Below are 16368 nucleotides of genomic sequence, written 5' to 3'. Positions count from 1 at the left end.
TTGGCCACCCCCAATGCTTACTTCATGGATATTAAAAAAAAAACATCCCGGCTTCACCTTTTTTCTGCTAGGAGGTAGGGAAAGGAACTGTTTGAGGTGTAAACCTACTTTTTGATTCAATAATAAAAATGTTCATGTGTATATACACGTGTGTGGGAGTGTTCAAACACCGTAGGTCAGCTGATGAAGGATTTAGGGGTGATGAGCAGGCTTGAGGCAAAGTCTTCTCTCAGTAGGCGCTCTACAATTAGAGCCAGGAAGGTCTGGTCGGAAGAATCAAATGCCGGCGGCGTGATGGTGGCAGGCCATGAGCTTGGCTGGAAGGCCCAACCTTAAACGACAAAACTTCTTTAGCATCTCGGCAAGGATGAGGAGAAATGCCGTTTGGTGTGGGAAAAAAATCCTCTAATAACAAATTTAAATCGAATATTTAAAATGGGAAAGTTATTCATTTTGATTTGTTTTGAAAGTTGAAATTGCAAATTTTTTTAAATGTTAATTCTTTTCAAAAATGTAATCAACTTTTAATTATGTTAAATGTTGATTTAGGATGAGGGTAAACAACTTCTAAAAGACATTTTCTATGGTGGGAAAAAACTTTCTTTACAAAAGGCTTTTTAATGCATTTAATTTTTGCTAATTTGAAATTTCCCAGTGTATAACATACAGTTAATAGTTAACAGTAGTGTGGACTAACAGAAGGCTTTTTAATGCATGTAATTTTTGCTCATTTGAAATTTACCAGTGTATAATATAGTTAATAGTTTACAGTAGTGTGTAAATTGATTTCTAAAAAAAATGAACAAAGGCCATTCTTTATCACGGGGTGATTTCTTTAAAGCTTGTAACGTAAAAACGCAAAAACATAAAATGTGAAAAAAATCTGTACTTTAGGAAATGTACTAAATCTTTTTGAAAGCATTAAAAAGACTCCCCTTTAGTGTATTCGTCTCTGTCAAAACGAACGTACAAACGATCCCAACCCACCTAAATGCGCCCTACACCGCGGGCATGAGGCCACGGTCCACGAGAACCCCGGAAACCACGAGAAGTGCCTGTCTGCCGGCCACCGCTTGTCCACGTCTGCTTTGCGGAAGGTGACCACTTCAAACTGGAGGCCGTGTGGGTTCTCGAACAGTTGGACGTGTACTCGCCGACCCCCGGGCAGCGTGTGGTTGCGGCCTGACAACGCCATGCGGCTGTGCACGGTTGTGATGGTGTCAGAGCCGGAGGCCAGCTCGTGCCCACATGCCCGACACAGAATGAGCGTGTCGCTGCTGGTCGACTTCCCCGCCTCTGTGGCAGCGACACACGCCGCGGCGGGCCTCTGCATTGCGACCACAATTAGAAACACACACGAGATTATTTCCATTTTTTTGGTGGATAATCTCGAAACGCGGAGGCCTAAGTGCGACGCAGTCACTGGCGCATGAATACACCCGTCGCCCAGTAGCTAGTGTGGGCCGTTAGCACCTATTGTTTTTAGCATTGACAACCGAAATTCAGAAGCAATTAACCACCCCAAGAACGTTTTTAGTCAATTGAAAACAATATGTTTGGAGGTGGCGCGTTATGTCTCCGTTTACAATACATCGCCACCGATTAACGCTAACATTTTGTGGACTTCGAACGATTATTTTTACGATGCTTTTATGCTAGGTCATCCCCGGAAATGCGACATTTTCATTTTTTTCCCCAAAATCTTTATTTAATAGTGTCAACACTCACAAATATAATTAAACACTCAATTAAACTTGCACCATCAAGAAACAAAACACCAAATAACCCGGAACACCAAAAAGCATACCAGGGGTCACAAGTAAAAAAAAAAAAATAAATAACATCGAAAACAATGAAGACAGTTTCGCTATCGCTCACTGCGTACCGTGACGTGCATTATGATTTGATGCTCGTGCCACTTCCGGAAAAGCACGCGGTCTTATTTGAACAGCAATATTTGATTAACATTAAAATACCTGCAATTCACCATTCAACTACAACCCGAGTTTTTGTTTTCAAACAGTCAACTCGATGCCTTTTAAAACCGTATCTGCTGGTGTGTAGCAGTAACTACGGACAACAGCGGTCAAATGCATCTCTGCCAATCACTGAGCCTGATTCTTGAATTCAACCAATCAGAGTGCGCATTATTTTCCGCACGACCCATCAGGAGGCGTTGGTTTGTCGCTCTGGACTCTGCTGCATTATAGTTGTGTCACTTTTACATTTGAAAAAAGTGATTTAACTAGTCTTATAGCGATGTCGTTTAATTTATAAAGTAATCCGAGAGGTTGTTTCTTATGGTAATACGCGTAATGAGGTTGAGTTTGACGTCAGGGAAGAATGAGAACTGGACATTCACCGAGACACTCTCCTCCTCCGGTTCACGTTCACGTAGTCGAGAGCACACCCGTGCACGTTCACATGAGAAGGAGCCCCAGCAGGACCCCGCAGGTGAACAGAACCACAAATCCAAATCATTTTATGATACATTAGTTTTTCTTTATTACACAAACAAGTTGCATTAATGTATAGTTCATGCACAGAGACCATTTGGTTAGTCATGTCGTCCACTATGGCTGCTTGACTCTTACTGAACTAGACAATGTTAGCCTAAACTACTACCGGGAAGTGTCACGACGGATAACATTTAAAAAAAGAAAGAAAGAAAAAAATCCAACCCTTTGTTCCACTAAAACAGATTATGTCAGACTAGATTATTGCTAGACTATTACTGTCCTGCTTGGTGGTATACTGAACCCTGTTAGAATAGACTTTTAATGTATTAGACTAGTTCCGAACTGTCTTAGACTATGCTTGAATAAACCTTTACTATATCAGAGTGATCAGACTTGACTATTACTGTATTAGACTTGAATATTATAGTACTGTGCTATCCCAGGATGGACAATTACTGGCCTAAACTATGATTATATTTGTTGTTGAGCAGGAGAGGAGTCGAGATATTCAGGCGAGAGGTGATCGTGGGAGATCTACCAATCGAGCCCCTTGGATCCCTCCTGGAATCTCATCTTGCAGACGAGATCAGGTTTCTCTTTCATGTCGTGTAAACATAGGCATATTGTACAATGTATGTCCTATATGTCTTGTGTTTATTTTATATTCTATGTTCAGAGAAGCCGAGTGCAGTCTGAGAACGTCCGGCGAGAAAGTGACGAGCTGAACAATGACAATATGACACTGAGGAAGAACCTCAGCCTGCTGCTCAAAGAGCAAGAAAACAAGCAGCGTTCAAACAAGTAACACCCAATGAACAATACACGTACCATGCTAGACTATGCTAGAATACACTTGTACAAGTACAACCTGTGCTAGACTGTTACTGTTGTGTGCTGTGCTTTACAAAAAAAACTGAATAGAGACTAAACTATGTTACATGGGACTACTATTAGCATACTACTCTAGCATAGCTAGACTATTTCTTTGCTAGATTAAACTATTACATATTATAAATTATATTATAACACTAGACTATGCCAGGCTATTTAAGCAGTACTTTACTAGAATATGCTAAACTTGTAGACATTAGACTACAACTGTACAAGGCTGAACTATTACTATGCTAATGTAGACATCATGCTCGACTACACTAGGTCTATACTAGATGAGTTTTCTATGCATGTCAGAGGACAGGTCCCGCCCTCAGAGACGGAGATCCTGCTGCGCGCCCTTGTTGAGGCAGAGGTGGATGGCGTGGCGGTGGCCAACCAATTGACGTCCTTCAAGGAAACTCTGGACAGCCTGGCTAAGGTAATTCATCAGCCAGGTTGCCGAAGCTGTAGAACTTTTCAGCTTGACGTCCCACGTACTTCCAGGTGGCAAAAACTCAGTTTGCATCATGACTAAACAAACCTTTTTATGGCATTTGACCAAGGTGGAGTGATTGAGAATACAAGATAAACAGTTTGAATGTTAATTTTAGTCTTCTACTCTACCACCCAAGTTTTAAAGTATGACTTGTCAGCTGAAAATAAGATCTTATGTGAGGTAAATTTCCTCGAAGCATGATGTTATGTCATGAGAAAGCAGTTGTCACTGACTTTCTGTCACCTGGAAGTATCCTGGACTCAATTGTTTTCAAACATTATGGGAAAGGTCTATATACGGTTGGTGACAGTGGTACTAACAAGTTGAATGTGGACTCGGCAGGACAAACGTCCGTCCAAGCTCCAAGCGTCTGCACTTACACGGCGGCGGCAGCTTCTCATGGAGAAGATGGAGATCTTTGACAACACCAACCACAGCCTCAGGGACCTCCTCAGAGACTGGAGTCATCACCAGGTACAATCAATGCTTTCAAGGTGGATGTTCTAGACTACGCTAGAATAGTCTATGGCGAGGCCAGACTATGCTAAACCGTAACCAGAACTGGACCAGATTATTACTATATGATACTGGGATGTGTTAGACCAGACTTCAAGTAGCAGACTAGACTATTACTACACTATACTGGACTCGTCTATTACTAGACGAGTCTATTCCAAAGTTGACTATTATAGTTTACTATACTCCACTAGACACTAAATAGACTTTAGTGACTATGGCAACTGAAATATGCTATACTACATGATTACTATACTATACACACCTGACTCAAAATGTAAAGGATCATTATCAGGCTTATCAGAGATTGCTGATGAGCTGATTAATTGAATCTAGTGTGTTAGAGAAGTGAGACGTCTAAAACACGCTAGATCGGGGCCCTCGAGGAGCAGAGTTGGACACCCCTGGACTATATACCAGACTAATTTATGGTAGACTGGCCTATTGCAAACAAGACAGCGCTAGACTATTACTTTGGTAGTCATGGCAGTACAAGATTATGACCATACGAGACTTTGCTATACTATTGCCATACAGGACTAGTCAATGACAGACTATTACTACGCTAAACTAGACAATACAAGGCTATTACTACACTAGACTCAGCTAGACTATTACTATGCTACCGTGTTCTAGACCAGACTATGCTTGCCTATTGCAAAACAACACTAAACTATGGTTAAAGTTTTAGTGTAGTTTACTCAATCATTTCTGTACTTGACTTGAATATGCTTGACTGGACTAGCACTAGTAGAGTACTACTGTCGGTGTTCTTTCTACTTTAGCAGAGGGAGGCAGAAAGGTGCTCTGAGGAGAACGAAGCATTCAAGAGGAGGCTGGCCGACGTTGAGGCTGAGAATATAGTGAGAATGTTCACAATCGCTATTACCTTAACGACCATAAAATGACCATAGTCAACCATCAACATAACCCTCACTCAAGTCATCAACCACTGTCGGCACATCTATGACCATCACCTTGTTATATTGAATGTGTTTATAGAATAAATGCTTTGATGTTTTTGTGTCCTTCAGAGACTTGTGTCCAAACTGTGCAACAAGGAAAAAGAAGCGTCTCAGCTCACAGAGTCTTTGGAATTTGAGAAGGTCAAAAAAGAATTATAAAACACCTGTCGTCGATATGATGATGACTGTTGGTCTATCTTACACTAGATTTGTACTAAACATGTTATAAACATGTAATAAGTGTTGAAATCCAAATTGATCTCTCTGTCTTCCCTATCAGGACCACGCCAAGACAACAGAGGAGCTTTCCAGGATCTTGGCATCTACCCGAGACCATTTGGAGTCTCAGCTCAGTCGCGCACAAGCTGAAAAAGTCACAATGGCCGCTCAGCTGCAGGTTCAGTTTCAAATTAACGTGCAATATGATCAAGCTTTAGACCAGTGCTTCTCAATTATGTTTGAGTCTACACAGTCCGAACGGAGGTGTTGTCCAGCGCACGAAGCGTTCAACGTCCTATAATTGCCGCAGCGGCATTACTACGTAGTACTTATTACTACATGTGAGGATAAGCGGCTCAGATAATGGATGGATGGGGACTATTACTGGAGCAGATTATGGTGTACAATTGCTAGACTAGACTATTTTACTAAACAAGCCCACAATAATACTATACTACACTTGAGTCGACTATGCAGGACTAGGCTATGCTACCCTCGACAATTATCATTCTATCGTATAGACTACACTGGCAACATACTCAACTTTTTCTACCCTCGACTATGCTAGACCAGAATATGGCAGCTTCCCAATTTCACTACCCTTCCGTGTCCTAGACTTAGACTTATTAGTCTCGTCTCTCAGCATATACTAAACTCCACCCCTGTCTAAATCAGCGTCTGCAGCAGATTTACGATCAACAACGGGAAAACGATGATGAGGCAGCCCTGGCCTTGCTTACCCAGCATGCCGAGCGAGCCGAGGAGGCCTCCAGACAGATGGGAGCCAGACTGCAGGAGAAGGTACACAAAACCCACGTAACCTACTCAAGACTAGACGGACTGTCCTAGACCTAGACGAGACGTGAGTAAAGACACACTGTTCTATCCTGATTTCAAGTACGGTAGTTTTTTAATGTTCCACAATAAACTTTGACAGACTAGACTATGCCAGACTACACTATTACTATGATGGAAATATGACCAGTTTGTTCTACACTACACTATGTATATGTTAGACAATGCTAGACTAGTACAGAATCTGCTCGACTAGATTTATCAGTCTACACTGTGCCATACTAGACTATACGACACAACACTATTGCTATTCTAGTCTAGATTTACAGCAAAAGACTACCTTACTAACAGATTAGACTAGGATAGGATAGACTATGCTTATACTATTTTATGTTAGCCTACTATTTTACTAAACTGCTATTAGCCCACACAGCTGCAAGACTACTCTATTACTAGACTATACAGGTCTACTATGCTAGACTGCGTTATTACTTCACTAGTCTAGACTGTTCTTGACTAATGCTATTCTAGACTCTTACTACACTAGACTATGCCTGATGCCAGTATTACTGGACTATTAAAGAAAATAGTATGACTAGACTCGACAATTACTACACTATGATAGACTAGAGGCTGCAGAAGAAGGTAACGATAGTTTTTGAAGGAGTCCCAGCTGGCGCAGACGTTGTCCACGTGTAGCGAGTTGCGTCTGCGCATCTCCAAGGAAGCCATGGCCAGAAGTCAGCTGGAAGACAACATCGCAGCCCTCAAATTGTGAGTACACGCTGTGTCATGCCCTGCCAGGCCATGTTTTAATGTGCTAGATTATGCAACATTAGACGAGACAAGATTAAGGTTTACTTACTCAAGGCGATCCTGTTTTGCTGATTGAACCATGACAAATACACGGAAGTATTGAGATCGACTTTTGTAGTAGGCCGGACCATAATACCCAATTTAAGACTGTAATAACCTAGAGTAGGCTGAGCTGTGATGCTTGAAAGTTGAACACAAGACTCAGCAAGAAAAGTCTTTTTCTATAAATTCGACACGATAAATTGCGCTAGTCTAGAGTTTTACTATAATAGCCTCCACTACACCAGACTTGACTAGACTGGACTGGAACAGGTTCTAGTTTAATATGCAAAACTAGACTGTCCTAGACTAAATTAGACTAGACTGTCTCCATAGTAGACCATACAATGCTACCCAGTACCAGAATATACGATGCTTGACGAGTCTATCCCTATATTATACTCAAGTGGAAGAGACTATGGTGGACTACACGATGCTAAACTCCATGTGATAAAATCTCCAGTGCTTTCAGATATCAAAATATGAAAACTAGACGATGCTAGACTCGACTATTACCACGCTAGACTGTGCGGAGATACGCAATTGTGCGTCTTCTTTTCCCATGTTAAAATATGACATATTAGATCAGCGGTCACCAACTCCGATACTCGAGGGCACCTGTCCTGCAGGACTATGTGATGCTAGACGATTGCCCCACTAGACTATGCTAGACTAGACTGTCCTTTCCATTCTACCAGGCAGGTGAGCGAGTGGAATGCTCAGCATCATGTGGCCGACGAGCGAAATCGTGGCGAGAGGGAGGAGCTCCGAGACCAACTCCACCATCTGAGTGCCCTCAACACTGCGATGGCGCTAGACAAACAGTCCTTGCAGGTATAGGACAGTAAAGCAAATCATAGCAAGCCCCCACAGGACAGCATTAAGGTTTGAGCTTTCGTTCAGGCTCAGGTGACATCCAGCGAGGAGAAGCTGCGAGTCGCTCAAGAGGAAACACAGCAGCTCAGAGCGTCGTACAAAAAACAGGAAGCTGTGTTGGACAAATACAAGAGAAAGGTATGGTTCATATATCTGCAGCTCTAGGATTCACAAGCACGGCCAGAAATAGTAGCCCGGTAGCATGCTAACATAAGATAATGAGTATATTAGTGCATCTGATATGTGGAGTGGACTAGACTATCCTAAATTATACAACTATGACAAACTAGGCAATGACAGACTATCCAAACCTAGACTGGTACACACTGTCCGAGACTGTGTGACAAACGACACAGTTTAGGTTATCCGAAGACATTCAGTCCCTTCTAGACTGTCCTACTCTCGACTGCATTATAGGCCAGACTTGACTATTCTATTATATGCTATCACATCCCAGACTGTACTAGACTATGCTAGACTATACTAATAGATTAGTCTAAGAGAGACTATATAGGATTAGGGTAGTCTGTCCTAACCTGGTCTAAACAATGACTCACTTTGTCATAGTAGGACCAGCCTATTATAAGAGAACCCATCCAAGATTATACTGGAGATAACAAACTAGTGCACGCTTGACTTAATGAGATTAGAACATGCTATTCAGGACTGACTACAAGTAGAAAAGACTATGCTTGGTGGTACTAGACAATACTATCCCATCCTTGTCTAGACTGTCTTAACCCAGACTTGACCATAGCAGAGTACATAATACTAGCCCACGGCAAAGCGGACTAGACCATCTTCGACTGGACCAGCACATAGCAGATGGATAAAAACGGTATTCAATGTTGGTCAGGCCCAGCAGGCGGACCTGCAGTGCGAGGAGCAACGTCTGAAGGTGAACGAGGCCCAACTGGAGGCTCGGGAGGCCTTGGCGGCGCAGGATCGGGAGCAGGAGCAGCTGAGGAAAGAGCTGGTGCGCCTGCGCCAGCTGGAAACACTTCCTGAACGCCTGCGCAGGAGCGAGCAGCAGCTGGCACAGGCGCTGAAGGAGGCCGACGCTCACCAGAGGAGAAACCTGGAGCACAACGCCACCCTGGCTGAAGTCAGGTGCAAGGTACCGGAAGAATGTTCTGCATCACTGGATGTTCTATTTCTTTAGGTGGGTGTCTTCAATCTTACTTTTTATTTGGATGTTCTGATCTTTCCGTGTATGTAGTCGCCCTTTCTTTGGATGGCAACATTCTTTTTGGGCATTTCCTGGCGCTCTATTTGGATATTTGGTTTTGTGATCATTTGGATCATTATCACGCTTTTACAAACCTAATGAGCTGACCATTTGAATCAGTTGTGTCGAAATATCGATACACCTAAAACAAGAGAACCAGACCGGACTTGGGCACCCCTGTCCAAAGCTCTCTTTTGAAGTTCCATGTCTTTGGTTGTTTTTTGATTTTTGGATGTCCTAGACTCTGGATGTTCTAAAACTTTGTATGTCCAAGGTCTTAGGATAGTCTAGACACCTGGATATTTTTGTGCTTCGGGTACCTTACTTTGGATGATCTAGAGCTTTGGATGCTCTACAGCTTTGGCCATTCTAGACTTATTATATCATAGACCTCTGAATGTACTAGACTTTGGTAGTCTAGTACTTTTGATCCAATACTATGTTGGTCATTCAAGATCTTTTGATGTCTAATCTAGATCTTTGGATGTTCTAGATTTTTTTTCCAATGTCGATTTTTGGATGATGTGCAAAGTCTTTTTCTTGTTATTAATCCGTGTTGCTTTTCAGGTCGAACAACAAGGTTCTCAGTTGGAGGCCTCTCAACGTAGGAACATGCTGCTGCAGGAGGAAACCAACGTCCTTAAAGAGAAGATACACAACCTGGAAAGGTAAAAGCAACTTCTGCTGTCATTTTCTGTTACCGTCTGATACCTTTCAGGTCGTGTAAGTGTCTTCTGTTTTTCGACCGTTACCGTTGTGTGTGTGTGTGTGCGTCCCTGCAGGAAGCTGGAGTCCATGCGTGTGGAGAATAAGGAGATGTGCGAGGCACTCACCCTGAAGGACGTCAGCGTGCTTAGCGTGGAGCAGCAGCTGGAGCAGAAAAGCCGCGAGAATGCCGTCCTGGCCCAGCAGCTCCAGCAAACCCTTGTCGACGCCCAGCAGCAGGCTCGCCAAAGCGTGGAGAGAGTCCTGGACAAGGAGCGCAGGTCACAGTCCAAAGCCTTGGACCTGCAGGAACAACTGAGTCGGGCCGAGGCACAGCTCAGTCAGCTGCATCGCAGCAAGGAGGAGGTGATCGCGTGCCTTGCGACTCGTCACCTGAGGCTTCCTTCCGAAGTTATCCTGGTCGTTGTGATGATGGTTGTGAGAATAGTTGGCCTGGTTTTTAACGTAGTTGTCGAGGTAGTCGACAAGGTACAGTCGTGGTCCTTGGTAACGACAGTTGTTGTAAGGTAGTTGACAAGGGAGTTAAAATAATTGTTGAGGTCATTAATATTGTTCTCAAGCTAGTTGTTGAGGTAATTACGGCAGTTGTCAAGGTAGTTAGTTGTTAAGGTTTCTGTGGAGGCAGAGCTGAATCAAGTTTGGGATTGGGTTGGGAGGATAACGACTCGTGACGTGTTCCCTTTCTGCAGATGGAGCGTCGCTTCCAGAACCAACTGAGGAACCTGAAGGAGCGTCTGGACCAGTCGGACCAGACCAACCGCAGCCTGCAGAACTACGTGCGCTTCCTCAAGACCTCCTACGGGAACGTCTTTGGCGAGCCTTTCGTCCCCAGCTGACGGCAAAACCTCACAAACGTTCATTTGAGTTCTCCGTTTTGGGTGGAAACACAAATAAACGTGACCACGTGCCATGACATTTATGTTGGCCAGATTTCTTTCCTTACATTTATAGTTGATACAAAAAAGCTAAGTTTTGATTGGCTGGAGGAGCTCATTAGAAGAAAATCACAGGACCAATCAGAGGTGAATTTATGCTTATTGCTTTCAATTGTGCTTTCTTTATTTTGGTTTTGCTGAACTTGACTTAGTTTGTGATAAGTCAAAGGATAGCCATTTTCATTGGAAAGAAAAAAAATTAAGATAAAAAAGGCTTATATTAAATTAGGAAAAAAAGTCAGTAAGATTTTAGCTGGACAATCCAAATTTCAACTTAATGCGTAAAAAAAGAATTAAAATAAAAACATTGCCTATGGTTAGAAATTAATATAAAATACAAAAATATATAAATGGGAATTTTTTTTGTTAAGGCTAGAAAAAAACTAGACTGGATTAAAAAAATATGAAAACTATGGGTTAGATTTTTTTTAAATAATACAAAACTCAACAGTAGCAACAGTACTGCATAAATTAAAGTTAGACAGGATTTTAAAAATGTTAGGTTGGGCAAAAATATGAAACATGAAAAAACATTCAAATAGCTGTTAGCTGGACAGTTGTAAAAATCACATTATCTAATCAATAAAAACACAGCCAACCACTTTCTTGTCTTTATTGAAGCTTTTTACAAGCACACTCATGAATCCTGCATTTCAAGAACAGTTGTTTGAATTTTTAACCGTTTTTATTTCTCTTTACTTTCAGACAAACATCAAGTCAAGAGCGCCTTTCTATGGCAGCATCACCATCTTGCATCCCGGAAGCTCAACACAAGAATAAGTTAACACCTTTTCTTCTGCTTTTATTGCGAATCATTCAGGAACACAAAAAAAAAAAAAGACTTTGTTTGCGTTGAATATTGCCCGTGAGTGGAATATACCAGAGAAAAACAGGAAGCTCACGTGAGCATCCATAAGTCCAAATGTCCTCTATGCTGTTACCGGGACAACTGTGAACGTCCATCGTGGTTGCGCGTGGCCGCCTCCATGCGCCGGTACCATGGCTTCACTTTGGTATTGGCCATCATGTCGTCAAAGGCTTTCAGGCCCTCCATCACACGCAGGATGCCAAACACAGCCTGTCAGGGACAAGCAAAAACCAAAACTACAGTGAGATGACTTTTTTGTTTTTTCTTTTGGGAACCATCGTTTTCTTTAATAGGTTTTGACAATATGCTGTGAATGCCCGATCCAGACCCCCCTAATTGGTGAAATATCATTATATAGAATAACAGCGGTGCAAAAACATATGAATTAATCAACAGTTATCGGTTCCCAATTAATCAATAGTTATTTTGACTTATTTAATTAATGATTTAATTAGTAGTAGTGAGTAAGGCATGCAACTAATTATTTTATGAACCAATTAATCTATCCATTATTTTATTTTTTTTATTAATTGATGAATAGGGTAAAAATAAAAACAATTTCTGTCCGGTTATTCAAAGCCAGGACATTAATAGCAGAAAATGCACAATCATAAATTGATTATGATCAAGCCGAAATGTTGAGAATCGTTTTTGAAAAGTAAAAGCAAATGTTTCCAAATGTCTTATTTTGGAAAAACACAAAGCAAAGTTTACTTTCATGGAAGACTACAGAAATCTGTGGACATTTCTTGCGTGGCTGAAATGTAGAGGATTTGGACAATTTTACGTTGAACAAAATTTTTGAAAGGTCACTCGATTAGCCAAATAATAGTCAATTAATTTGGTAATCAATTAGCTGTTGATAAATCAATTAATTGTCGTGTCTCTAATTTTCTGACTGTGACCCAACCGACAAATGAAAAGCAATCAATTAATGTTCTGGAATTTTTTTTCTCCATCCGTTTCAAAATGTGGGTGTGTGGTCGAGAGTATTTGCTCACCAAGTCAGCCAGGTTGGGGTGCTCTCCGCCCATGAACTTCCTCTTCTTGCCGATGGCCGCCACCCAGTCATTGACGGCCTTATAAAGGTCCTGACGCACATCGTCTTGAAGGTTGTGTCTGCGATTAAACCATTCGCTCGCTTATCACTGGACAGTGATGAAAAGTAAAAATTGACACAACTAGGGCCTGACCAATGTGGCTTTTTGGAGGCCGATGCAGATATTTGGCAGAATAAAAGTTTGTTTAATCAGACAATTAACTAAAAAAAAATAATTAAGTAAGTAAGTTCTTTTTTTGGGGGCGACTTATTGTTTACAACAGTAGAGATTTACTGAGATACTTTGTCCTTTAGTATTTCTTTAACTTTACAACAGAGAGAAAAATCTGCAAAAAATGTGAGGGTGCAAAAAATCGTCAATAACATGGGCTGATTGTTGATTATTTAAACGGCGCTAACATTAATATTAATTGTCAACACAAATGATCGCTGATGGCGAGCGACTCACTCACCGGCTCTTGAGGCGCTTGGCGATGATGAACATGGCGGCAGCACCGACGTACTTGGCGAAGACTCCCTCCAGGGCACCGAACTTGCCCTCACGCACGATGTAGTCGAAGGATGCCAGGGCCTCGCCCGTGCTGCGGTAAACGTTGGGCGAGATTAGGTGCACCAGCCAGTCGTCAGCCCACTGACGCCACTTCATCTCCTCCCTGGAATTAAAAGTCACGCTAATAGCATGCTAACAGCGCAAATCAAAAGATGGCATCAGACATGAAATGCGTGGACGCTGTTGGTCTCTTTTCACGTGTCCATGTCTGTATTTGTGTGTGTGTGTGTGTGTGTATGTCTTTCTGTTTTGTGTGCGTTTCCATGCATTTGGGTGTGTGACAGTGTGCGTGTACATATCAAAGGAAAATTGTGTAAGATTTTTTTTTAAATGTTCACAAAAAATACCAATATTAACTATAGTTTTTAAAAATGTAAATTTAAAGCTCAACACATGAAAAAATAGGGTTAGAAAGAAAAACACATTTTTGAATTTAGAAAAAGTAGAACAAAACATAAACAAACTAGATTTGACATTTTAAAAAATTATATTAAAAAAAGTAAACAACTCCAATGCTAAACGCAGCCTCATCAAAGTTGACATTTCTGTGTGTATTAAATTCAGTGAGTAACACATCGATATGACGTTGAACGTTGTGTTAGCTGAGCATTGCTGGCTTGCTTGGCGCCACTTGTCTTACTTCTGCATGCCTTTGTCGGGGTAGGCGGCGGCCGTCTCGTCCTGGCTGAGCATCAGCCAATACTTGTTGTTGTACTCCGTCACCTCTTTGCCGCTGTCGTTTACCGATTTCATCTCAGGGTAACAGCGCAAAATGTCCGACATAGTGGAACCCCTGGGAAAAAAAGGTAGCTGATGAGACAGTTGTCAAAGTTTTTGCCAGAGTTGTAGTTTTGTTTGCTGTCAACATATTGGTGAAGGTAATTGTTGTGCGAGTAGTTAAGATAGTTGTCAAGATGGTTGTTACGTTGGTCTGCAAGATAATGGTTCAGGTCGGTGTCAAGGTAGTCATTAATACAATTATTAAGGTTGTTGTCAATGTTCTTGAGTTAGATGCCAAGACAATTGTCAAGGTAGTTATCAGTGTAGTTATTAAGGCAATCAAAGCAGTTGTCAAGGTAGTTGTTCACACAGCGGGGGCTTACTTGCTGACTAAGTAGGTCTTGAGTGAGCTGATGATGACGGATGAGTCGTTCAGCTGCTGCAGTTTGATTTAAAAACAACAACAAAAAAAAGCTGACGTCGTGGACAAATAAGAATAACTCCAGATGTTTGCGGTTTAGCATTAGCGTGGCACGGTACCAGGTCCTCGTCCACCATAAGGATGGGAACTTTCCGGTAGGCCGACCACTTGATCTCCCGCCGCATGACCGGGTTCACCTCCACCACACGGTAGGCCAGCCCGTGGTAGTCCAGAAAAGCTCGCACCTTGCTGCAGAACGGACACGTTTGGTACTGATACAGCGTCAGGGACGGAGACGCTGACGGCGAAGGGGCTCCTGCAGGGGCCACCTGAAACACACGTGGAGATTGTCACCACCTACATAGTTTGAGGTGTCATAAAAGCAAAACTTATTAGCGTCAAAGTCACATTCACAGTTCGCCGTGACGTGCCGTTTCACACAAAGGGTGAAACGGCCCCATGTCCCACTGCCAATAACTAAACGGGTAAAAGTAAAATGAGGGAAGTGTGGCTCATTGGTAGTGTGGTCGTTTCCCATCTTAGAGGTTGAGAGTTTGATCCCTGGCCATTGTGATCATGTCAAAGTATCCTTGAGCAAGATAGTGCCCCCAGTTTTTCCTGATGGTATGTCATCAGCAGGTAGATGTGACAGCAGTGTGAAGCGCTATACAAGTGAAAGACCATTAACAGAAAACGATCGAGACGAAAAAAAAAAATCCTGGGTAATCAAGACCGTCTAGTTCTTTCTTGTGTTGCTTATATTACCATAAAACACAATTTTCTGAGTCTAGATAGAGCAGTGAAAATGCTCCAAAATCGTTGCTAATATAGAGAACTCCGCTTTGAAAATGAAAGCCAGTGAATTAGATAATTGTTATGAACAAAAAATATGAATGTGATAAAAGAAAAAATGGTAGCTGCACTAAATGACAAAAAGTACATTTGCAATGAGGAGTTGTTTTGCCACTAATTTCTGGAATAAAACAAAGTTAATTTCAAACAAACATAGATAGGACAAGCATAGAAACGGATGATTTTGCAGTTGTGTGTTTAATATACACATTTTGAAGAAAAGTTGTCACGAAGCCCCGGTCCTCCATGCAAGCCAGAGTTCCCTTTCCTCTCCCAGAGAATGAGCCATCTCACCTGGGCTTGCGCCTGGGCCAGCTGTCGCTGTTGAGCCCAGTAGAACTTGACGGTATGGTAGAGCCCCACACCGCCGCCGAGCAGGAAGGCGCAGCCCGCAGCTCGGTTTCCTCCACCCCGCAGAGACCACAGCAGCCCGGAGCGGGCTCCGGTACCGCCGCCATAGTAGGACCTCCGGGACACACTGGAGCCGGCGTTCCCCGGCAATGGGAAGCCGGTGCCGGGTCGGCGGATAGCGGGACTCTCCAAAATCGTCCAACCGACCTTAACCAGCGATCTGGCGCAGGCCGCCGCCATGTTGGGTTTACATAAAGTCCCACAATGCACTGCGATCTGGTTGCGTAGTTACCCTTTACGTACCAGCTTGGTCGTCTTCCGGGCTAAGCACGGCCCACCAGTGACGTCACAGGTACGTTTGGCTGTTTTCACTTTACGAATAATTATTCACACATCGGAACAATTTAGAGTATCCAATCAACGTAGCACACATGTTTTGGAAATGTGGACGGAAACTGGAGCTTATTTTAAATATTTCTTCATTAATGTAACTGATTTCGTGATTATTTATTTCAAGACTATTTTCCACAGTAAATCATTGACAATGCAATTAGAATAACATTTCAATTAAATTATCACAAATAAATTGAGATTAAATTCCAT

At 42.3% G+C, this 16368-nt stretch overlaps 3 protein-coding genes across 4 annotated transcripts; 1 reads left to right on the top strand and 2 right to left on the bottom strand.

The window, feature by feature from the left end:
• Window positions 1-65: 65 nt before the first annotated feature.
• Window positions 66-1701, bottom strand: LOC148343778 (uncharacterized). Its single transcript, XM_088289526.1, has 2 exons — window positions 988-1701; window positions 66-331 (listed from the first exon to the last, which is right to left on the bottom strand). Exons 1-2 carry the CDS (start codon window positions 1370-1372, stop codon window positions 177-179), a joined length of 540 nt encoding a protein of 179 aa, XP_088145652.1. The 5' UTR covers window positions 1373-1701; the 3' UTR covers window positions 66-176.
• A 355-nt stretch (window positions 1702-2056) lies between these two features.
• On the top strand, window positions 2057-11437 carry LOC148343777 (outer dense fiber protein 2-like). Of its 2 annotated transcripts, none has more exons than XM_088288361.1 (16): window positions 2057-2454; window positions 2948-3049; window positions 3136-3260; window positions 3648-3771; window positions 4171-4302; window positions 5130-5207; window positions 5379-5450; window positions 5590-5706; window positions 6204-6329; window positions 6988-7097; window positions 7877-8012; window positions 8082-8192; window positions 8911-9171; window positions 9850-9950; window positions 10065-10353; window positions 10698-11437. In XM_088288361.1, exons 1-16 carry the CDS (start codon window positions 2344-2346, stop codon window positions 10842-10844), a joined length of 2142 nt encoding a protein of 713 aa, XP_088144487.1. In that variant the 5' UTR covers window positions 2057-2343; the 3' UTR covers window positions 10845-11437. The 2 variants fall into 2 exon arrangements, with proteins under 2 accessions (XP_088144487.1, XP_088144495.1); XM_088288369.1 differs by having other exon boundaries at window positions 2137-2454; window positions 2951-3049.
• Window positions 11438-11542: 105 nt separating this feature from the next.
• On the bottom strand, window positions 11543-16040 carry ptges2 (prostaglandin E synthase 2). The gene is made up of 7 exons (XM_088289479.1): window positions 15709-16040; window positions 14682-14891; window positions 14525-14580; window positions 14062-14214; window positions 13324-13524; window positions 12813-12930; window positions 11543-12021 (listed from the first exon to the last, which is right to left on the bottom strand). Exons 1-7 carry the CDS (start codon window positions 16003-16005, stop codon window positions 11881-11883), a joined length of 1176 nt encoding a protein of 391 aa, XP_088145605.1. The 5' UTR covers window positions 16006-16040; the 3' UTR covers window positions 11543-11880.
• Between the last annotated feature and the right edge of the window lie 328 nt (window positions 16041-16368).

Source organism: Idiotropiscis lumnitzeri, chromosome 1 (assembly GCF_059441095.1).
Source record: "Idiotropiscis lumnitzeri isolate Australia: NSW breed Sydney's pygmy pipehorse chromosome 1, RoL_Ilum_1.0, whole genome shotgun sequence".
Taxonomy (NCBI): Eukaryota; Metazoa; Chordata; class Actinopteri; order Syngnathiformes; family Syngnathidae; genus Idiotropiscis; species Idiotropiscis lumnitzeri.
The sequence above is the reverse complement of the archived record's forward strand: the minus strand, read 5'-3'. Positions and strand labels throughout refer to the sequence as shown.

What these genes read in the sequence shown, in the direction of transcription:
- ptges2 (XM_088289479.1), bottom strand. Translation starts at nt 16,005, where the DNA reads ATGGCGGCGGCCTGCGCCAGATCGCTGGTTAAGGTCGGTTGGACGATT. An exon ending in AAGACCTACTTAGTCAGCAA is followed by an intron (nt 14,215 to 14,524) that starts GTAAGCCCCCGC and finishes TTTTTTTCCCAG; the next exon opens with GGGTTCCACTATGTCGGACA. An exon ending in CCCGACAAAGGCATGCAGAA is followed by an intron (nt 13,525 to 14,061) that starts GTAAGACAAGTG and finishes TTTTAATTCCAG; the next exon opens with GGAGGAGATGAAGTGGCGTC.
- LOC148343778 (XM_088289526.1), bottom strand. Translation starts at nt 1,372, where the DNA reads ATGGAAATAATCTCGTGTGTGTTTCTAATTGTGGTCGCAATGCAGAGG. An exon ending in GCGGTGTAGGGCGCATTTAG is followed by an intron (nt 332 to 987) that starts GTGGGTTGGGAT and finishes TTGTCGTTTAAG; the next exon opens with GTTGGGCCTTCCAGCCAAGC.
- LOC148343777 (XM_088288361.1), top strand. Translation starts at nt 2,344, where the DNA reads ATGAGAACTGGACATTCACCGAGACACTCTCCTCCTCCGGTTCACGTT. An exon ending in CTCTGGACAGCCTGGCTAAG is followed by an intron (nt 3,772 to 4,170) that starts GTAATTCATCAG and finishes TGGACTCGGCAG; the next exon opens with GACAAACGTCCGTCCAAGCT. An exon ending in GAGCCAGACTGCAGGAGAAG is followed by an intron (nt 6,330 to 6,987) that starts GTACACAAAACC and finishes TAGTTTTTGAAG; the next exon opens with GAGTCCCAGCTGGCGCAGAC.